At 38.7% G+C, this 20592-nt stretch overlaps 1 protein-coding gene across 2 annotated transcripts in view; it reads left to right on the top strand.

Moving 5' to 3' along the window:
• Nucleotides 1-20592, top strand: part of LOC104606152 (uncharacterized) — a 58990-nt gene that overhangs the window by 30363 nt on the left and 8035 nt on the right. For both annotated transcript variants that reach the window (XM_010271221.2, XM_010271220.2), the window contains exons 15-26: nucleotides 7604-7705; nucleotides 7798-7887; nucleotides 8849-8924; nucleotides 9087-9183; nucleotides 9284-9353; nucleotides 9511-9690; nucleotides 10411-10533; nucleotides 10622-10705; nucleotides 10847-11031; nucleotides 12066-12204; nucleotides 12289-12348; nucleotides 18996-19100. In XM_010271221.2, the coding sequence (XP_010269523.2) occupies nucleotides 7604-7705; nucleotides 7798-7887; nucleotides 8849-8924; nucleotides 9087-9183; nucleotides 9284-9353; nucleotides 9511-9690; nucleotides 10411-10533; nucleotides 10622-10705; nucleotides 10847-11031; nucleotides 12066-12204; nucleotides 12289-12348; nucleotides 18996-19100 (1311 nt within the window). The remainder of the gene's footprint in view (nucleotides 1-7603; nucleotides 7706-7797; nucleotides 7888-8848; nucleotides 8925-9086; nucleotides 9184-9283; nucleotides 9354-9510; nucleotides 9691-10410; nucleotides 10534-10621; nucleotides 10706-10846; nucleotides 11032-12065; nucleotides 12205-12288; nucleotides 12349-18995; nucleotides 19101-20592) is intronic.

The raw sequence follows: 20592 nt of genomic DNA, 5'->3' as shown, positions 1-20592 counted from the left end.
TTGACCCATCTGTGCAATACTTGATAGTGAAAACCCACTTGCATCCAACACGTTCCTTCCTAGCTGGCAAGTCAACAATATCCCAGGTATTGTTTTTATGGAGGGCTTCTATCTTAATCTAAATATCATCCCTCCATTCTGGCGTAGCTAAGGCTTCTGAAGTAGACTTTGGGATGGGTTGAGAGGAAATGGAGGGTACAAAGGCAGAGTAGGATGGGGGCAACAAGTTGTCGGAAAGGTGTTTGGAAATACAATGAGTTGTACATTTCCTCTTACCTTTTCTCAAAGAAATGGGTAGGTCAAGGTCTGGAAACGATGGTGCTGGTGGAGGAAGTGATGGACATGTCCTCTCTTCAGTAATTGGAAGCGCTTGAGACTCAATTGAGGTGTGGGATCAACTTGTATTTGCCTTAGCTTTTGCCGCTGGTACCACCTCTAGAGAATAGGATGAGTGGTAAAAACTGGAGGGCTAGCAGGAGGAGGGGGAGGAGTAGGAATGGAGGACCTCAAAGGAGAGGATCCCTCCACGGGAATGGGGTATCATGGAGGGTTCGACACAAGACTCAATTGGAGTTCGCAAAGGAAGGGATGAAGAAAACAACTCAAGAGATCTCTCTCCCTCTAAAGGACGACTATAAAAAGGAACTGACTCTGCAAAGGTGACATCCATGGAAACAAACCGGGTGCCACTAATGGGATCAAAACAACAATACCCTTTCTGTGTGGAGGCATAACCAAGGAAGTTACACTTTTGAGCAATGATCTAAAAGGCGTGCCTAGGCGCACAGGTGAGGTGCATTTCTGGGTATGCGCCTCGCCTAGGTCCTAGGCGTAACCCTTTCAAAAAGCGCACGCTTGGTGTACCTAGGCGTGTGCCTGATGCGCCTCATCCCAGGCATGTGCCTTTTGAAACTGTAAAATGTCTTCTTAAAAAGCAATGAAAACTATAAAATCAGTTTTTTGTGTGAAAACTAAGAGTTTAAGACCTAACGTGGACTTGTTTGGGCTTGCTTCAAGGGGCGTGGCACAAAGGTGGCTCATAGAATCAGGAATGTAATATGTTTTACATTACATTAGCTACTTTTAATAATGCAATTGAGTGAAAAAAGAGATTATAGGTTTTACATGCTTGAAAATGTTATATATATTTGATTTTATTTTTAAATTCTCATTTGAGTATGCTTTACATCTTATGTTTATGTATTTTAATTTTAGATAATAGGTTTTTTAAAACATTATTTTAAGATTTAAGTTTATATTTTTTTATTAATATATTGTTTAATATTTTTTTTATTTTTTTTGGATTTTTTAGTTTTTTTTTTTGTATTTTTGCGCCTTGCTTCGAAAAGGCGCACGCCTCGCCTTGTGCCTTGCGCCTTAGGCGCAAATTGGCCCTTGTGCCTTGTGCTTCTAAAACATTGCTTTTGAGCTTTGGGTTAAACTTATGTCTCTTAAAACTAGGAATGTGGACATAACAAGTGCAACTAAAGACCCACGGAGGAATAGAGAAAATCTCAACAACAAGAAAGAGGACTCTAAAAGGAGATTTTAACCCCAAGACTCGAGAAGGCATGCAGTTAATAAGGTAGGTAGCTGTTACAACTGAATCACCCCAAAACTTCACAGGAACATGGGTAGTGAAAAGGATGCTCCTTGCAACTTCCACAATGTGTCTGTTTTTCCTCTCCACTACTACATTTTTGTTGTGGAGTGCGGGCGCAGGAACTCTGATGAACAGAACAGCCCCAAACTTATCACGATAGGAGATAAGGTCCTCAAAGTATTCCTTAGCATTGTCCGATCAGAATATTTTGATGTCGGTATTAAACTGAGTGATTATGTGTTCACGGAACTATTGCACAAGTTTAGGCACTTCAACATAAGAGCGCATAAGGTAAAGGGCAAATTTCTTAAAGTACCCCTATGGTTTAGGAAATTGACTAACTTTACCCTTGTTGTTTACATATTGTCTTAAAGTACCCCCTAAGTTTTCTGACAATTGACATTGTCGTTAAGTATTAACGGAAAAAATGAAATGTCAAATTTGCCCTTCACTATACCTTAAATTTAAAAAATAAAACTCAATTGATGAAAAAGTCGTGATCTCTTCTCTGCTAGATTTTTTGCTCTAAAGGGTTCTGCTTCTTCCTCTTCTTCTGTTATAGAATCACAGATGGGTTCGGTGAGATCCGACGATGGTGATGGCGTTGAAGAGAAGTAAAAAAGGAGCGGTAGTAGTGGTGGTTATTCTAACCACAATAGCGAAAATAGGGGTCAAGATCCATGGTTTTTGACGCCAACAGCCTGTATTTATGTTGGCACAATGCCGGCAACTGTTACTTATGTTGGAAAATGGCCATTAAACGGAAACTATTATTTATACAAGTATCTGTATTCATGTCAGAATACCCTGTTCTGAGTTCTCTGTCCCTGTTCTCTAAACTAATAACTCAGATCCAATGTTCGAGGAAATTGACTATGGGGGAAATGGGAAGGAAACCAAACTGTCCATGGTTTAGGAAACAAGGCAAATTTAAAAACCTATGGAATCCCTTTTTGCTGTTTTCTGTCGATTGTCAAGCATTTCAGTTGTGGATATAAATTTGGAGAGGCCTATCATCTCAAAATTCTGTCCTATCAGTTGTCAAGCATTTCCATTTTTAGACGGAATTGCGCCTGAAAGAGCCAATAATCGGTTTATTTGAGTCGAGAGGGGCTCAAAGCGAGGAAGTTGGCGACATTTGCTTTAGAGACCACTCGTTTGTAGATCGTAAAAATGTTAAAAAAATTCAGATCATAAAAATGTATGCTTTAAGGTTGTATTGCAGCACACAAAAAAGTTTTCTGGTGATATACATTTCAAGGGATTTGTGCAGTTAGATTGCAATGATCATGAAGAAGGCCTTTGATCGAGCATCTGCAACTCCTCTTGATTAGTCTTCATGCCACCACTAGCTGCCCACCAATAACCACTGATTCCTTCCTCGATGGGAGGACTAAGCATTCGGCTGGTGTTGAACCAAGCAGCGCCATCTCATGATGATGATCCTACCAATGCACCCACATGATAATTGGCCATTGCCAATATTCCAATTGCAAGTTGTTGATTGATGGGCAGCCTCGACCACTCATGATGACCATATAAATGCCCTGATGGCTTGTGGATCATAAAGTGCACCTGAATTCCGAGAGAGAGACCAACTGAAAGAACCATGGAGGGTTAGAGAAGCCAAGCTTGAAGCGATGGTAGTTCGACTAAGAATGCTCAAAAGCAGCAACTCCAATTCAATGACCTCTCTTGGCTAGAGTTCGCTCTCGCTTGTTTGCATTCTAGTGTCCAACTGTCCTCTAAGAGCTTGTGAACTATAGACTTTTCAGAACAAGAAAGTTCTTGAAGTTCCTGCCTAGTGGATATTGCACAGGCTACCAGGAATTATCATGAATACCAGATGATAATGGCAGTCATCTGCAAGAGGATAAATGATACCGACAAGAATTGGCAGAATGTGTACAAGGCACTAACTGTTTTGGAATACCTAGTGGCTCATGGGTCAGAACATGTCATAGATGAGATCAGGGAACATGCAAACCGAAATTGACAGTAAGAAAAAGACAACGACTCATACGTATCAAGTTTCACAACAGATCTCCATGAAACCAAGTCTGAAATTGAGAAGAAATCCTTCTCCACATTGTTGTAGTGAGATTAGATTATCTTAGGTCGCCCCTCCCGAGTTGCTCTTTGTCTTTGATATACATGGAAGACAATCATCCGAATAGAGGTAGAAGGGTACTGTCAGAATTTTTGAAAAATATATTAGTCACGTAATGACATGTGACTGAGTGTGACGGAAAGTTAACAATAGGGGAGGTTTTAGACAATTGTCATAAAACTTAAGGGTACATTATGGGTTTTTTTCCCTAAGGTAAATCATGTATATTGTGAAAAATCATCAATAAACAGGATGAAATATCTATAGCCACCCTTACACGGTAAATGGTAAGGCCTCCACATATCAAAGTGAACAATATTAAAATGAATAGTCGATCTTTTATTACTTGAAGGATAAGTGTTCTTACAATGCTTCAAGAACTCACAAGACTCACAATGTAGACTCGAATGACTAATTCCTTTAAATAACTCTCGAAACAACTGACTCAATGAAGAAAGGGACAAATGACCCAAACGATTATGACATAACATAATACGAATAGTGGACTCTGAAACAAATGCAGTTCTCTTAGGTTGTACTTGGCTCTACTTAGGCATGTCTAATAGATAGATCCCATTCGTCTCGTGGCCACTCCCAATCACCTTTTGAGATTTCGTGTCCTGAAAAACACAATATGAAGAAATAAAAGGACATTAGAGGTCTTAATGTCTCCCTTTCTCGTGATAGGGCAAGAGAGCCATCAACAAGGGATATCTTATCCCGACCAGAAAGAAGTTGGTAAGAGGTGAATAATTGTGGAACACTGGTCATATGGTCATAAACACCATAATCAATTATCCAAGGGATTTTATGAGTACTTGAGATAGAAGCATGGTGTGTAGTGGCACGAATACCTAAGTGAGCATATGCAGAGTAAGGAATAGTCTTTGAAGGAGTTGTAGCAGTGGACTGCAAATGACTGATTATTCGGCCATACTTCTAATACTCAACCCTAGCGGCCATACTTCTCTCCACCCTGTCCTTGTTCACCTTGTGAAGAGGTGGCTACATTTGCATTTCCACCTTTTCTAGTTTCAATTCTTTTCCCACCATTTTCTTTCTTGAGTCTGATAGGAATGAGCTCTTGATGCAGCTTCCAACAGGTGTCTTTAGTGTGTTTAGGCTTATTGCAGTATTCACAAATAACATCTTTGTTCCCAGTGTTAACCTTCGGCTTCATCTCGACATTGGCATAGTGATCAACCTGTGGCTCGATAGACTAAACTTGTCTTCTGCCCTCCTCATTGCTCACCATAGCATACGCTTGGGACAAAGTGACCTCATCCTTTGCTAAATCATTCTGCCTTACAATATCATACTCCGAGTTGAGTCTAGTGAGGAACTCAAACACCCAATTTCTCTTCACCAACTTCCTATATGTTTCTGCATCCTTTGTGCAACCCCAAACAACAGTTCCATCAAATCAATCTCTCGCTAAAGAGATTTCTTTATAGATAAGTAGACGACTAAGGGCTTCTCCCCTTGTCTTAGATTATTCACATCATGCTTCAATTTGTAGGCCCGAGCAATATTAAGTTTTTGGGAATAGGTCACCGTGACACTATCCCACACTTCTTTTGCAGTTTCCATCCACAAATAAAGATGACCAATGTGTGGTTGCATAGAACGCACTAACCAACTTACTACTGTGTAGTTTTCTTGAATCCACCTTTCATAGGTAGGATCATCCTCATCCGGTTTCTTCTTGCTCTTGGTAATGTAACCCCATTTTCCTCTACTATACACATGTATCTTAATAGATCGAGACTAGACTAAATAATTTGTCCCATCTAAGTTCACAACAGTCACAACCCCAAAAAGATTCTCCACTGACCCCCCATGTCCAAACCTAGAATCGGTGGAATATTTGGTCTCTCCTCCAATTTATTCCATTGAGTGAATGGATGCAAATGAAAATCAAATTAGGGTTTTACTAGGCTAGATTTACTGTTCTAAGCAAAGAACAACCCTTCAACCCCCCAAAAATAGGGTTCCACAAGACCCAATAGGATGGGGAGAAAGAGAGGAACTTCAACCACCCCTTCCAGAGCTTCCAGAACTCAATCCAACCAAAACCACCCTCAATATAAATCAAAAGGCTTACCTCTGTTCCCTAAGCGCCTAGTTCAAACTGTCTCTACGACTTGTAACAAGATTTCTCCAGTTATCTAGGGTTTTCGGGAATAATCTCCAAGAACCTGCCTTGGGCTTCAACTAAGGATGAAAGCCTCCACGAAAACTCTCCAAAAACCCTCCTAATTGGGCTGCATAAGTTGCTCATTGATCAATCGATCAGTTCTCCATACACTATGCATGGGCAAAGAAAAGAGAAAAAAGTCGAAATTGAGAACCTACTCTGATATGAAATACACCTGCAGTAATTCAGAAAATATAGGAAAAGAAAGAAAGGAAGAGAAAGGAGAAGAAAGAGGTTCCAGTAGTAGGTTGTGGAAGAAGCGAAGGGAAGAGAGAAAAGAAGAGTTCGAACCTTTCTCTTCTTTTGGAGAATTTGAAGGATCCAAATCCGAGAGTTCATTTTGGAAGGATCCAAACAAATCTTTTTAGCATTTGAAGAAATGCCAAGACATTATCCAACTCAGAATCTCTAGGGCCCAGCCTAAACCCCAAGTCCCAATCCACCTAGGACCCAATCCCAAAGAAGACAAGAAAGTGGACACATGCTCACTTTTATTGTTGGAAATGTCATACAATGAAGGAAATTGTTCTCTTAATGGTGAATTCCCCACCCAAACATGCTCCCAAAACTTAACCAGGTTTCCAAAGCACAAATTATACCTGGCAAAAGATAGAAAGGCAGGAAGGATGGCCTGAATAGATTTCCAAGGCACCACATTAGTCAATTGAGCCGATACTCCCACATCCCAACCCCTCATACTTAATATCACCCCTAGTCAATTGAGTCATTTCCCTAAAAGAGCTGAGTTTCTCTCTTGAATGTTCCTGATACCTAGGCTAAAGTTCCTACTCCTACTTACTATTTCCCACCTCACCTTGTGGTCCCTTCTTTCCTCTCTAGGTTCCCACAAAAAATCTCTCACTAACTTTTCAAGACACCTGCAAACATTTACTGGCATTTTGAACACCGACAAGAAGTAGACAGGCAAATTTGCAAAGGTTGACCTGATTAGAGTGATTCTGCGACCCCAAGAAAGGTAGTTTCTCTTCCAAGAAGTTGATCTCTTACTAAACCTGTCCACCACTGGGTTACAAGAAACCCACGTTTTCCAGGTTGTCGCCCAATGGTAAACCTAGATATTTCATTGGCCACTGGGAAACTTCGCAGCCCAAAATTGTTGCACCCTGTGAGACCTCTCTTATCCATGTTTATTCCCACCACATAACTTTTATTAAAATTGTCGCACCCTGTGAGACCTCTCTCTTCCTCTCAAAAAAGGTAAATCACCATCCTCATGTTTCTTACCCAAGATAGAGTGCCACCCTCACAAAATAAAATTGTATCATCAGCAAATTGTAAATGGGTGATAGGCACTCTGCAGACAGTTTTTCAGAAACTTTCGCGTAAAATGTTTTCTCGGTTAGCAGTAAACAGATTGTTCAACAACAGAAATAATAAATTATAATTCCTATTTTTGTTTTTGATAATCCTTTTGTAAATCAGGTTTTGGGCCTTTGGGGTATAGGACTGTATGGGCTGTATTTGTAAATCCCTGTGTACAGCTCCTTGTTGTACACATTTTTTGCTCTTTTCAATGATATTGTACTTTACCTCTTTCAATAAATTAATAAAATTGGCATCTTATACAGATTCATATCTTGGTGTTTGATCCCTCAGTTTCATACTTTTGCTTCTGTGTTGCATCTCTTCTATTTCCTTCAAGAACTTATACAGCTCTTGGTTTCTCATGCAGGACAATTTTGGTAGGTTACATGACAGAAACAAAGAGGTCTCAAAAACAACCAGGCAACTCAACCGACTTTTCCCAAACAAAGTGACCATACAGCTACCACAAGTATTGAGATTTACTTCCAGTTTATGCTGTAATACTCCCATGTTCTATCTTTCCATGTAGAATACATTTACTATTTTTCAGAACTGTTTCAGGATGAAGCTCTACTTTTGGATTGGAAACAGCGACTGGATCGTGATGTTGAAACACTTAAAGTGCAGTCAAACATCATTAATATTCGTTCTGTAAGTTATTGCTGTTGTTTATGTTTAAATGTTGTGAAGATAATGAAAATATACTCATTATGTTATGCTTGTCTTTCCTGTAACCAACTACCATAACATTGTAATTGGGATAACTTAAATATACTATTTACTATGCTACTGGGTTCTGGAGCCTGGGTATTTTTGCCCTATTATATTTACATAAAAGCTGCATTCCATGTAAACATTTGCTACAAGTATTTGTTAACTCATAATTTGTTAATGCATCACACAGCTTTTCCATAGTTTAAGCATTTGTTGAATGATTGCTTTACTTCTTGTTTTTTGTCTGGTAATGAGTAAGTGTAGCAGTAATAAAATGAAATATGCAATTTAAAAGTTTTGGACTGGACTGGGACCATATTGATTTAAACTGAGTTGGTCAGGGTAAATGGGAGCCATGACATCTGAGGTTGGTCAGGAATACTAGTTATCAGTGACACTAATTTTTCAGCATTTGGCCTGAGATATTTACTTTCCACCAAATTTTTTGATCGTATACATAAGCGGGTTGGTTTTATGATTGAGGTCCTATCCACAACAACTAGGACTTATGTATTCAATTTTTTTTTGGTAAGTTAACAACTTACTAGTGCAGAAGCACCAATAAAAGATGATTTAGAAGTTAATAGACCATTACAAAGGTGCTGGGCGCATAAGCATGCACAGACAAGTAACCGAATCAACTATGCTACTCAAAACGTGCAACATAGTGCACTAGGTGCACTAGGTGCATGCCTTTTGAAAGGGGATGTGCCTGGGTTGAAGCAACTAGCAATGTGCATGCCTTAAAATGCACCTCACCTGTGTGCCTAGGCATGTCTTTTAAACACACTGGGAGAACCTTTACAATTTAATCCTCTATTGGACTTCTATATGTTTGAAGTTGGCTTAATGGTTAGCATATTTCAGTACTGTAATCCATCTTGCTTCATGCTTGCAGATTCTAAACCGAAATGGATTGGAGTGCCCTGACCTTGAAACACTTTGCATAAAGGATCAAGCTTTTACTGGTGAAAGTGAGTAATGTCCTTTACTACATTTGCCCTTTCTACCGTAAACATTATATTTGTCACATTAGTGGATGGTAGATTGTTACAAACAACAACAACAACAAAATTGAACTTTCAACCTCTGAATTGCTAAGCTTATCTGGCCTTATATTCCTTTGTTGCCTACAGGCGTGGAGAAGATAATTGGTTGGGCTTTAAGTTATCACCTTATGAATAGCAATGAAGCTTCTATGAAAGATGATAAACTTGTGATTTCCAGTGAAAGGTTTCTCTATCTTCTGTTTAAAATATTCTGCTACACTGCTGGAAAAAGAATGAGCTTGATGGTCTCTCCATGTTAATAATATCCTATTTCAAAATTGCAGCATAACATATGGGCTCAACATTTTGCATGATATACAAAGTGAGTCTAAGAGTCTGAAGAAATCACTCAAGGTGAACCTGTTTTTTCTTTTCCCTTTATAATGCCTTCATAACCACATATTGATATCAATTAGAAGCAATGTTATGTTTTTTGTTGCACATATTACCTTTATGTTTTTGTGATTATATGTCTAAATGTAAAATGCTTCTTGGTGTTGTGGTTTTTCAGGATGTGGTCACTGATAATGAATTTGAAAAGAGACTTCTGGCAGATGTTATTCCACCAAATGATATTGGAGTTACTTTTGATGACATTGGTGCATTAGAAACTGTGAAGGATACATTGAAGGAATTGGTTATGTTTCCTTTGCAAAGGCCAGAATTGTTTTGCAGGGGACAGCTGACAAAGGTTTGATTTTGTGGTTCCTCTTCTATGAAAAAATTCTGATCATCTATTTATCCAATATCTACATGGAATAGTTGTCAAGGTGCCTGTGTGAGCCTAGGCGACCACAGGGCACCCAGGCGCCTAGGCGTGACCTAGCAATGGAACCTGAAAGTATAAAATCCTAGGATCCTTACCCTAAGCTACTTTATTAGTTTTTTATACTAACCAACATACCTGAATACTACCTATTAGCAATAAAATCATTCAAATGCGTAACTAAGTATATAATTTCAAATAAAAACATAAAATGCCATCATATTTACATCATTTAAATATATTAATATCAATGTTTAATAACCTGTTTCAGGCCAACAGAAAAGGGGGGATGCAGTGAAAAAAGAGAGAAATATAAGGGGGTGGAGCCCTGTTTCGTTCCCAAAAGTATTTTTTTTTTCAAGTAAGAAAATAAAGTACAGGAGTCATGGGACGATTTAAAGGAGGCAGATCCCCTGTTTTTGTTCCCAACAGGGTGTAACATATACAACAGGGTGTATTCTAATAAAATAAAAACAACCCATAAGATGATATAATATGTATGGGTGGCCATCTTAGTGTTGGGTGAGACAACTTCTAAAAATCGCCAAGGCATTGTCTTGACAACTATGCTACATGGGCAAGCTCAGTTCCTATCACAATATTTTTTTATTTTTTTATACTAAATTATCTATGTTATTTTTCCAGCCATGCAAGGGAATACTGCTATTTGGACCTCCTGGCACAGGCAAAACGATGCTTGCAAAAGCTGTTGCAACAGAGGCAGGAGCAAACTTTATCAATATATCAATGTCAAGTATTACTTCAAAGGTTTGGTGCAATTTTTGGTGGTATATTTTCATTTCTTCTTGTATGTGCTTCCTCTTGAATCTGACACAGTGCTTCATTGTGCTTACAGTGGTTCGGTGAGGGTGAAAAATATGTCAAGGCAGTGTTCACACTGGCAAGCAAAATATCTCCTAGTGTAATTTTTGTTGATGAGGTTAGTTGGATGCATTCATGAACCTCTAATTCTTGATTGTCTTCAAGATTACAGTGATTCCTCCAATTCCATATGGAACTTCATCTTATTTCTTTCTTTGTTTGTGAGTGTGTATTTTGGTTCATTGGATCCTTTTTGCAGGTTGACAGCATGTTGGGAAGACGTGAAAATCCTGGAGAGCATGAAGCTATGCGAAAAATGAAAAATGAGTTCATGGTGAATTGGGATGGCCTGCGTACGAAAGATAAAGAACGTGTACTGGTACTTGCTGCCACCAATAGGCCATTTGACCTTGATGAGGCTGTTATTAGGAGGCTTCCCCGAAGGTAAAAAAAGTTAATTTCATTGATTTTAAACATCAACATCATCATCATCACCATCCATTCCTTATCCCAATTATATGGAATCGGCTACATGAATCCTGTTTCACCAATCTGTTCTATTTAAAACCATATCCACTATTAAATTATCAGTGCTTAAGTCTTGTCTTACTACTTCTACCCAAGGTTCAAAATATCGATACAGGGCAGTACGCCGGTAGGGCGTATTGACCTGTATTGGTACTGCTTTTTTTATTTTTTTCTAATCTGGTTCAGAGGGGCTGGTGTACCCCCTGAACCACTCGTCGACCCGAAACACCCCCTTTAGGGGCACATCCTGAAGGCCCCGATATGATATGTATCGGCCGATACGTGACGAAATTTTGAACCTTGCTTCTACCCATGTCCTTTTTGGTCTAACCCTAGCTTTTCTAGCCCCTTCCACTTGCAATAAATCACTGCTTCTAACTGGAGCTGTTGGTGGTCTTCTATGCATGTGACCAAACCATCTAGCATACTCTCTCTCATTTTATCTCTTATCAGAGCTACTCGTACGTTTCTAGGGATGGCTTCATTCCTGATCCTATCCTTTCTAGTGTTTCCACTCATCCATCTTAGCATTTGCATTTCTGTGACACTCACGTGGCTAGCCTTACAACTGTTTTATAGTATTTTCCTTTTAATCCAAGTGGTATTCTCCTATCATACAAAAGTCTGGATGCACCTCTCCATTTTCCCCAATCTGCTCTAATTCTCTGGGTGACATCCTCCACAATCTCTCCCTTGTTATGAATTATTGAACCAAGGTACCGAAAATGGTCACATTGAGTTATCTCTTGGTTTCCAATCCTAAGTGTATCTTGATTTGCAATCCTATTATTACTATATACTCTGTTTTAATCCTACTTATTTTAAAGCCTCTTGTTTGTAGGACATTTGTCTATGAATCATTATTTTGATTTTTTTATTGGTTTAGTATTTCAATTCTTCATATGGATTTTTTTTTTGATAATTTCTTCATATGGAAATATTCTCTGCAGATTGATGGTAAATTTGCCAGATGCTGCAAATAGAGAAAAAATTCTGAGAGTCATATTGGCCAAGGAAGAAATAGCACCTAATGTTGATTTAGAAGCAGTTGCAAATATGACAGAAGGCTACTCTGGAAGTGACTTAAAGGTTATCTAGTTATATTCATATGATCTTTAGTATCTTAGCTTTTGCATGGATTGAGTTTCTATTGACCAACTTTTTCGGTTTCAGAATCTTTGTGTAACTGCTGCACACTGTCCAATAAGGGAAATTCTGGAGATGGAAAAGAAGGTTAGTCTCGTGTTCATGGAAAGCTGTGGGACATTTTTTCGTGTCCATTCTTAATTCCACAATTTACTTGTGGTCACTATTTTTTCAATTCCAGTGGATTCACTGATTATGTAAAACTTAGATGTCAATTAACTCCAAGTAGTGGTGACCAGAGCAATGGTCCTTCTTGGCCCCAAGATCTGCTAAATCTGCTGCTATGCTCATTGTTCCTAATGATAGGCTCAATGGAACAGTATCTAGAAAATGACAGTACATGGCTGACTGATTATCATATAATATGCATTATATATGGAACTGGATTTGTATATATATTTGTTTTTTCTCCCTTTCGTAAGGGGCTGTTCTCTTTATTCTTGCTTAAAGTTCAGTGTTGACCCTTCTTTAATATGAGAACTTCTTGAGTGTGTTACATGTATATGGAACAGTAGATGCATTTTGCTTTTAAGGATAAAATCTTTGGTATAACCCACATAAAGCTTGGGCTAATGTCTTTAAAGGCCACTGGGTCACAGGTCAAGGGGTTCAACCACTGGATTGACCCAGTGACCTGTAATGCCATATGCATAAATATATAATATGTGTATTTTCTGTGGTTTAATGGTCATTTTCTATTTTTTTTTGAAGGAAAATAAAGAAATAAAAACCTATTAAATCTCTGGTGATGAGAAATCACCCCTAATTAAATAGAAATAAAAACAAAACCCAACAGTAACAACTGAAAAAAAAAACACCCCCAAGAAGCAAATTGTAAATAAAATTCTTGGAAATTTCCTCCAAGAGAGAGAGAGAGAGAGAGAGGTGATGACTGCCCTCCCACCTTTTATTCAAACCTCACATGAAATAAGGAAAGGCTTTACAAAACCATCTGGGTCACTTGAGAACCTCCATAGCCATCTTCCAAAGAAGTGAAAAATTAAAGGGAGAATGATGGTTCAGCCTAGGGTCAGAATTTGTAGCCTCAAAGTACATTTGGGGTAGGTGCCATCTCGGAATTGATGTTTATAGCTCTGCAGTGGAAATCAGAAATCTGCATTGGGCCTGTCCGTACTTCTCCGAAAATTAAATTGCTTCATCCTTCTAATACCCTAACTTCCATAGCTTACAAACTTGCAAACCTGCTCTCGGCTCACCAAATGAGCTTTAGATGAATTCCAGGATCAGCCTTCTGTCCACCTCCACCACAGGATTCAAGATGCTTTTAGAGGTGCACCTACCTCCTAGGGGAAGACCCAAATATTTGGAAGGAATGGATCCTGCTTTGCAGAAAAGCTCATCAGCCAAAAGAAAAGAGCATCATCAGAAAATTGTAACAGAAGGCTATCTTCAAACCTATCTTATCTACCTCAAAGTCTGCCCTCACCGCTCAGACTTTTTGATCATTCTGTTCAATTCCCCCAAAGGTGTTGTGGCTTAGTGGTAATATGCAATTCTTTGTAAACAGGGGGTTGTAACTCGCAAGTTCAGTTCTCTTCATTATCATTTTTACAATATATGGTGAAGCCATGGTCCAGGTAGGTCATTGGAAACCGACTGGGTCACTATAACCCAGCTGGTTTTCAATGGTTTGCACAGGTTAGGCCAATGTTTTAAAACACGGATGAATGACAAGAGGCATTCCACCACTTGGATGTGTGAGGCATAGTTCAAAATGTAAGAGGCATAGATTCCTGAGCACAAGGAGGTGTAAGCTTCCTAAAGAAAGGATATTTCAATTTTTTTTTTTTTTGTGTGTTTCACTTTTATATATTATGAAAAATTAAGAGGGAGGGGATTTCATTTTGTTTCTTTTTGTTTCCCTCCCCTTCCCTTTTTCTTTTCTCTTTTCATTTCCTTCTTTCTTTTCATACGAGGAGTGCATGAGGTGTATGCTTCAGAGGCATCAACACCTCTTGCATGTGCCTCAGGGCATCTTCCTGGTGTATGCTTCCCACGCCTTTTAAGACTTTGCGCTAGACAGTTTTTGGGAAAAACTAAAATTTGGGATTAAAAAATTGGGCTAGTAGCCAAATCTTACAGCATTGCTTTGCAACATCACAATTGGCACACAATGGAACCACAACTTCAATCTATTATTGTACAAATTATGTCCTTATCATCTTGCCTAATATGTTATTATGGTAGTAGTTACTTCTCCATTGTCGTTGACTAGAGTGTATGGTCCAAATTGTCCATCTAAAAGAGCTAGGTTCTTGGAGTAGTTGGGTATCATGAGGATATCCCTTGGTGTCTCGGGGGAACTTTAATGTCTCAAGATTTTGCCATGAGAAATCCACGAGTGGGAGTCTTAACTTGGAGTATGAGAGACACCTCTAGCTTCATAGCAAGGGACAACCTTTGTGATCTCCCTCTAAACAATGGGAACTTTACATGGTCTAACTTTCAAACTATTGTCCAAGGGATCATGCCTCTTTGCATCTCTAACCATTGGCTAGTGGCTCTTCAAACTGAAATAATAAGAAGAGGTAAGACCCCTTTCTGGCTGGAGAAATTTTGGAACTTATACAAGGGATTCAAGCAAAAGGTGGCTAGTTAGTGGGTTGAATTCAAGGAGGAAGGTTGGGCTGGTTTTTGGTTTTTGCAAATATCAAAATTTGTGAAGAGAAAGTTAAAAGTCTGGGCAGAGAGGAGTTTATGTCCTTTGAAGAAGAAAAAATAAGATGCTCTTGGAGATGGGGGACCTAGATAACAAGGATCAATCGGGGTTAATAGATGAAGAGGGGAGATTAAAAAGGGAGATTTTAAGGAGAGACTTAGAAAAGGTGGTCAGGAGGAAGTGTTCTGGAGGCAAAGATATAGGATTAAATGGTTGAAGGAAGGAGACAACAATTCCAGGTTCTTTCACAGTTATGCAACTAGAAGACAGAGAAAAAACTTGATCACCAAATTGAAGGTGGGTCATAGGGAAATAGAAGACCCTAAAGATATTATTGACGCTTTCCTAAATTACTTTAAGAGGTTGTATACAAAAGAAGGACAAAGAAGACCTTTTTTAAGTAACTAGGATGGATCTTTATTGTCAGACGAGAAAAGAGAGTGGATGGAAAGAGATTTTGAGGAAGAGGAAATTAAAAAAGTGGTGTTTAGTTTGGATTGAGATTGCGGCATCAAGCTCCTGGATTGGATGGTTTCCCCTTTTTCTATCAAATTTGTTGGAAAATAATCAAAGAGGATTTAATGGAAGTGTTTAAGGACTTCCATCATTCAGCAATTGTTAGCAAAGGCAACAACTTGACATTCATTTGGTTGGAAGTGTATACAAGGTTTTGGCAAAAGTGCTAGCAAGAATGGATTAAAGGGTGTGTTAGCACCCTTGTAATCAATGAATGTGTGGAGGACAGAAGAAAGAGAGGTCAATCGGGAGTTGTAATCAAGTTTGACCTTGAAGGCTTACGACAAAGTAGATTTGGATTGCTTGTTAAGTATTATGAAGCGGAAAGGACTTGGCAACAGATGGTTGTGATGGATTAAAGGGTGTGTTAGCACAGTTTGGTTTCGGTATTGATGAATGGAGAACCCAAAGGTTATTTTAATGCTAGTTGAAGATTAAGACAAGGTTGCCCTCTATCCCCTTTTCTTTCCACCATGGTGGTGGATATCCTTAGTCACTTCCTTTAGAATGCAAGGTCCTTGAATTTGTTAAGAGGCTTTGAAGTAGGAAGAGAAGCCACACAAATTTCTCATTTTCAATTGGCAGATGACATCATTCTTCTTTTTTAGAGGCTGATTTAGAGAATATCATTCATCTAAAGAGGGTATTTTAGTGCTTTGAGTTGGTGTTTGGGCTCTAGGTTAACTTCTCAAAAAGCTTCTTGATGGGAAGAAACTTGGAGGATAGGGTGCAGCTAGGCAGATTCTAGGAAGTTTTTGGGTGTAAAATGTAGAACTTTCCTATAACTTGGGGATGCCTTTAGGAGGTAATCTAAGAAGCACTCATTTCTGGGATCTGTGTTTGTAAAGTGCAAAAAGATATTAGCTACTTGGAAGTAAAACTACCTCTCGAAAGGGGGCAGACTCACTCTAGTTAAAACCTCTCTATAGTCTGCCCATTTACTATCTTTCAGTGTTCCTTATCCCTTTGAAGCTAAAATGCCAGATTGAGAAGCTCCAATGCGAATTTTTTTGTGGGATGGAGGTTGAGAAAAAAGGGCTCATCTTGTAAGTCGGGAGCAGGTTTGCAAACCAAAGGAAGAGGGAGGTTTGGGTATTGGGAAGTGGAGATTGTTGATGTTGCAAACCTCCTTCAGTGGTTGTGGAGGTCCCCTCTTGAACCAAATACGCTTTGGACAATCGTCAGCCAAACTCCAAAGCAAACCTTTGGTGGGGAAATCAAACCTTGGCTAAAGCTTATCCCTGCTTGTATTGGCTTACCCAAAGCTAGGAAGCTACCATTGCCACTCATCTCCTTCCTTCTGTCTCTGGGATTAGTCAGAATCATAGCTTTAGAAGATCTCTTACGGAAGTGAAGATTGCTGAAGTTGCAAACCTCCTCTCCTAGTGCCAGTAAAGGAGAAGCTGGGATCACGTCATTGACCCAATTAGAACTTTTCCAAGATAGCATCATTGCAAAAGTTCCATGTCTATTTATCTTGATTTGCATTTACCAAGTTAGCATCATAGTCAAATTTCTGAATGTGTCTTCAATTAGAACTTTCTTTTTTGAAGAGATTTAGTAGGATTCTAATAAGGAGTGTTCAATTAGATAGGAAACTTTCTTGTATGAGGCATAAGGGTGTAAAGAAGTCTATATAAAGAGTAGCTAGACCAAAGCTAGGGAAGTTCTATTTGATTGTCTCTTAATTATTCAATGAAGAATTGTTCTTCCTGTTTTTTTGGCTTTAGTTCTTTTCTTTGAAGCTTCTCTGAACGTGATTTATTTTCCAAACTGCGCCATCTCCTAACCCAGCTGGAAAATTCTCAACCAAGCCTTTCTTCAAGGCTCTCACTTCAACATCTTGTTTCTTTTTAAGAAGATTTGGAACACTCTAGCTCCTTTGAGAAATTCCTTCTTTGTGTGGAAGGCTTTGCCTAGGGAGAATAAACACCTGCAATCTAATCTAGAGAAAGAACAAAGGCAGATTATGCATTTTCTCCGCATGTTTGCACCTTGTGCCTTCGGGATGGTGAATCTATAGAGTATCTCCTTTTTCATTGTACTGAGACAAGGAAAGTATGAAACCATTTTATGCATATATTTAATTACAGACGGATAACCCTTCAACATGTTTTGGATCTTCTTAGACAATTGTTTGGTGGGGGCTTAGGACAGAGAGGGAAAGCCTTCTAGAGAACTCTTACCCATGCTGTGCTGTGGGGAGTGGGAAGAAAGAAACAAGTGAATTTTTGAAAACAAAAAAAGAACCATTGAAAATCTTATTTCTTATGTAACACGTGGATGAAAAGCTCTGAGATCTCTAAAGGGGTCACCTTATCGGACCTTCAAAGGAACTTAGTAGAGGTTCTTCAATCCTCTCTGTTGAACCCAGCTGTTGCCAGAGCTCTTCTGGGCAGGGAGAAGTTGGTGTAACTTTAAGCTTTGATGAAGTGCTTTCGATAATCCAGGGGAGGTGTGATTAGGGAGGAAGAAGGAAATATTCGTTGGGCTTTCAGTGGCCCAATAGGGGTACTGGACTCTACAAAAGTTGAGATTGTAGCTTTGGGGGTCTTCCTACTAACAATCGAAGGATATTCTGCAAACACTATAAAATGGTTAGGGGAGGACAGTGGGCCTTGGCATCTTATTCATTTTTTGGATAAAACAAGAGATATCATTACCCATGTATTGGAGGGGTAATTAGGGAAGAGGGAGGAAACATATTAGGCCCTATTCAGCAAGGTGATTCAAAAATAATTGTGGGTTGGCTTAAAAGGGGGAAGGGGTAACTCGGTAATTACGGAATGAGTTAAGGTGCTTCAAATGGCTATCTAAAGACATGATGCTTCAAATAAAATGGGTTAGGAGATCTGCAAACATTATGGCTGACAGTATAGCTAAACAAGGGATTCATCAACAATCCATGTTCTGGGATTATTTGTAATAATTGGGTTGGTTTAATTCCTTTGGACTTGTTATTTTGTATCACAAATTCTTATTGTAACTCTCTTTTCTAATTTAATGAATTAATATTTGTGTTGCTGATAAAAAAAGAGATATCATTACCCAAATGAATTTCAGAATTGGATGGATTTCTAGAGATTTGAATTCTGTGTCTGATAATCTAGCTAAATCAGGTTTCATAGGGATTCTCTGTTTAGTGACTCCATGCTACCATTGTAATTTAAAGTCTTTTGTCTACAGATGTAAACCTACGCAAGGTACTCTGTGCTTCTTCTTTAATGAATTTGTTAACTTATTCAAACAAAATCCAGCCATCAAATTCTATGGACATGAGGACCATTTCCTCTTGCGTATTGTGAGCAGATTGCCAAACATAATGTTTTCTTTTTATGATTGTTGTGTTTGAGTTTATTGATATAGTTTAGAGTTGCATTTATTCACCAATGGTGACTGTTGGTCATTTTACAGATGCAGTTTTTGTGAGCAGATTGACAAACACAACGTTTACTGATGCAGTTTTTGTTTGTTCTTTTTTCAAGTTTGATGTTGGACAACAAAATCAAAATTTAAAATTCCATTGGTCATTTTTCAGGACAAAGCTCTAGCATTATCGGAGAACAGACCACCACCTGCATTACATGGCAGTGAAGACATTCGTCCTCTAAACATGGATGATTTCAAATATGCGCATGAGCAGGTAACTTAATTTAGGCATTGTATAGATCTTTCAACTATAAAGTGATGATGATTTTGTTATTTTTATTTTTTTGAATTCATCACAACCTCTGATTTTGCTGTTCTTTTTAGTTATTCTATAGATATTATGAACACCTCTGATTCAAAATCTTTTGTGTGCACAAGATTTTTGAATTCAATGAAGGCGGTCAAGGGGCTATCTGCTAACAACTGAAATCGCCGAAGTAAATGAATTATTGCTTTGTCTTTTATAGTTTATAAAACAACTAAATAATGAAATATTCAAGGTTATGGTAATCCATCCAACCTATGCTTAAGCTATCAAGGAGCTAACATCTCCTTAAAAACTTAAACTTACTAACTAAAAGGCAAAACAATAAGTTTGTCCGTTCAATCACTTCAGCTGTTACCAAATGGCCCCAAGGACCTCTTTTGTTGAACATATGAAAGAAGAGAGTAAGAGAAATGTGAGTTGGGAAAATACCTTCACATCCAACCTGTGACACAAAGGATTCAAAGCCTTTATCATATTTCAGACAAGCTTCTGTCTAACACCTGAAAAGGTAATTGGTGCTCAAACTCTTTGGAATCTGAGAACCATGAACCAATTTTCTCTACAGCCCTCTAATCTTGTTCATTTTTCCAGACTTATTGTTGAAAACTCCCTCTTTTCTTTCAGACCAGACTGTCCATTTCACCATTGCAGGTATGAGCCCCCAATGATTTTCCCTTTGCTGCCTAAACCCTTGATATGTCATTCAGTCAACTCCAGCACTGATTTAGTCATAACTCCACCCAGGTTTGTTTCCCTGACAAAATGCATCCACATTCTATATCTGCTTGTGCAATGAATTCACAGGCGATCTGCAGTCTTGAATCATTGCATACGCATAACATTCCTTTGGTTCTCTCGTTGTATTCCTCATCTGACTAAGGATTTGACCGAACAGGTTTGTGAGGGAAACTTACACCACTGCCCATTCTAAGCCTTCTGACAAAGGTTTTGACTGAACAGGCTCCATTTTCGTCCCATTTTCATGCTCTTCTATCTTACTTATCATCCATAATATTTTGATTCCTTAGAAAATGTGGCAATCCGGCAACTCCATTGCTATAAACTTAAAATACATAAACATAACACGTAAAGCGTATTCAGATTAAAATTTAAAAATAAAATCAAACATATGAAACATTTTCAAGCATATAAAACCCACAATCTTTTTTTTTCCCTTTCAATTGCATTACAAAAAAATGATTTTATAGTTTTAATTGCCTTATAAGAAGACATTTTATTAGGATTAATGAATGAACATTAGCAAATATGGGGTTCTTAGAGCTTCAGTGAGAGAGCGAGGGGCTGGGCTGGGGGTCCAGGGGGCAGAGCCCCCAGCCCAGCCACTTGGTTCAAAAAAGAACAAAAAGTAAAAAAGGCATACACCTGGGCTGAAGCACAAGGTGCACCAGGTGCTCTCCTTTTGAAAGTGCTGCCCCTG

The sequence above is a fragment of the Nelumbo nucifera genome, chromosome 4 (genome assembly GCF_055504915.1).
Source record: "Nelumbo nucifera cultivar China Antique chromosome 4, China Antique-T2T, whole genome shotgun sequence".
Lineage (NCBI taxonomy): Eukaryota > Viridiplantae > Streptophyta > Magnoliopsida > Proteales > Nelumbonaceae > Nelumbo > Nelumbo nucifera.
This window is presented reverse-complemented; position numbering and strand designations above follow the sequence as displayed.